This window comes from Stegastes partitus, unplaced genomic scaffold (genome assembly GCF_000690725.1).
Source record: "Stegastes partitus isolate 25-593 unplaced genomic scaffold, Stegastes_partitus-1.0.2 Scaffold1627, whole genome shotgun sequence".
NCBI classification, from domain to species: domain Eukaryota; kingdom Metazoa; phylum Chordata; class Actinopteri; family Pomacentridae; genus Stegastes; species Stegastes partitus.
The window spans coordinates 103319-105809 of NW_007579358.1; the positions used below are offsets into that span (position 1 = coordinate 103319).

The window sequence follows — 2491 nt, forward strand, 5'->3', positions numbered from 1 at the left end:
TCGAAGCATAGTCATGCATTAGAACGGCCCAAAGTCCAGACCTATTGAGAATCTGTGGCGAGACTTGAAAACTGCTGTTCACAGATGCTATTATCCAATCTGGAGGTATTTTGAAATACGAAAAATGGGCAAAAATGTATGTCTCTAGATGAGCAACGCTGGTAGAGATATACCCCCAAAAATAAAGTATTGACTCAGATTTTTATTTGTAAAAAATCTTGAACGCCACATATCGTTTTCCTTCCACTTCACAATTACGTGCTACCATGTGTTGGTCTATCACATACAATCCCAATAAAATACATTTAAGTTTGTTCTTAAAATGTGGAAAAGTTCAACTGTCCCCAAGTTGTACAGATGTGACGGTGATATTATCTCCTCACCGTGTTTCCCTCCATGAACTAGACAATCTAAACGTAATGAAGACAAGAGAGTGGTTGAATTTTAAAACATTTAATAACTCTTAAGACTAAAGGTGTTTGTTACCAGTTAGGCTGCACATTAACAACAAGAGTTTTACATTGAGATGAAACACCACAGTTGTCTACGTGTCAGTTCCTGCTCGACCTCCACAGTGCTGCTGAACGCACAGACAGATGACGCACAAACGAGAGTGGCAGCGTGATTTATTATGCACAAAAAGAAAAGTGACAGATAATTCGTCAGAGCGTTTGAATCCGACTCGCCGTCCCGCAGTACCGAACCCCTCGCGCCACCTTGCTGCCTCCGTCCTAAACCCCTCTGAACCACTTGCGATCAAACCATCGACCGAAACCAACCGAAGCGTCTGTCATCCTCGAAATGAAACACAAACAACATCACAACTGAATTTAAGATGCAAACAGATAAAATACACTAAATGAGATCGATGCCGAAGCAGTGGAAGAGACTAGTTTTTAGGGTGTTTCTCGGTTACGTAACAGTGCATTCGAAAAGGGCCTTTTTAAAAATTTACTGATCGATTTAGGCAGCGTCATACTGTACATGTCGGTTAATCACACTGACGCATAACCAAAACAGTTACATAAAAACAGTGTTAGAGTCGACGCTACTCGCACAGATTTCCGGTTTTAACAGAACCGCTCTCAGTCCATAGAAAACAATGTGACGTGTAAGTTCTAGAAAGCAGCAAGGATCCACGAAGCGAATACAAAAATGCACAATGTGACGGTCGACAAATAGAAAAAAAAACAAACATCTGCCTTGAACAAACCTCGGACAGCAGACAGCAGACACTAGCACCATTGGACACAGATGATTCTTACAGTAGGGTTTTTTTTTTTTTACTTAAAGCGTGACTGGACCTCTCATAAACAGCTAAATAACTCCTTAGAAGTGGGATTAAAAAGAAAACTGGCCGCCTACGAGTGGATTTTTCTACTCCGCCAATGTTGTGTCTCTGTCTAAACGTACAGGAGGCTTGTGTTAGTGGGTTAACATTTCTTGAGGTTGTGAGTCCGCCGCATGCAGATCTGTTTCTCCTTCTTCTCCTTCTTCTTCTCCTGCTTTTAATCCCATCGATGGATCTGTGGTCGGATCCTCGGCGGCGAGTTTAGAAGATGGTGCTCCAGCGTTTAGGGGGAGGGCGGGACTTGGTGTCTCCCTGGAAAAAAATAACAAGAAGAAGAAGAAATGAGGAGGAGGAGGTGAAGGAAAACACACAGTTGAAACCAGAAGTTTACATATAAAAAGACATAAAACCTTTTTTTTTCTCACTCTCTGACATTAATCAGACTAAACTTTTCCTGTTTCAGGTCAGTTAGGATCACCAACATTATTTATATTTGCTAAACACAAGAATAATGAGAGAGAGAATTTTTTACTACTTTTTTCAAAGTCAGAAGTTCACATACATGAAGATTACTACGCCTTGAAACTGTTTAGGAAAGGCCAGATGATGATGTCATGGCTTTGGAAGCTTCTGATTGGTTAATTGACAACATCTGAGTTAATTGGAGGCACACCTGTGGATGTACTTTAAGGAACACCTCAACCACACTGCTTGCTTTTGTGACAACATGGAACATCTAAAGAAATCAGCCAAGACATCAGGAAGAGAACTGTGGACCTCCACCAGTCTGGTTCATCCTTGGGTACAACGTCCAGATGCCTGAAGGTTCCACGTTCATCTGTTCAAACAGTTCTATCAGTATAACCACCATGGGAATGTCCAGCCATCATAGGCTCAGGAAGAAGACGGTTCTGTGTCCCAGAGATGAAGTGTTCTGGTTGAAATGTGTGAATCAACCCCAGAACAGAAGCTAAAGACCTGAGAAGATGCTGCTGGAGCTGGTCAGAGACTCATTATCCACAGTGGAACCAGTCCTGTACTGACATGGGCTGGAAGGCTGTTCAGAGAGTAAGACCAAAGACCAAAGACACATCCTGTGGTCTGATAAACCGGAACTGTTTGGCCTTCATGACCGTCGGTACATCTGGAGGAAAAAGGAGGAAGCTTGAAGCCTGAGAACACCATCCCAGCTGTGGAGCA

General features: G+C 42.5%; 1 protein-coding gene across 3 annotated transcripts in view; it reads right to left on the reverse strand.

Annotated features, from left to right (window-relative positions):
* Positions 1 to 437: 437 nt before the first annotated feature.
* mbpa (myelin basic protein a) overlaps positions 438 to 2491 on the reverse strand; it is a 16248-nt gene continuing 14194 nt past the window's right edge. For 2 of the 3 annotated variants that reach the window (XM_008301087.1, XM_008301088.1), the window contains one exon: positions 1455 to 1603. In XM_008301087.1, the coding sequence (XP_008299309.1) occupies positions 1553 to 1603 (51 nt within the window). In that variant the 3' untranslated portion in view covers positions 1455 to 1552. Of the gene's footprint in view, positions 1604 to 2491 lie in introns of all 3 variants that reach the window. The other variant, XM_008301086.1, reaches the window with a different exon arrangement.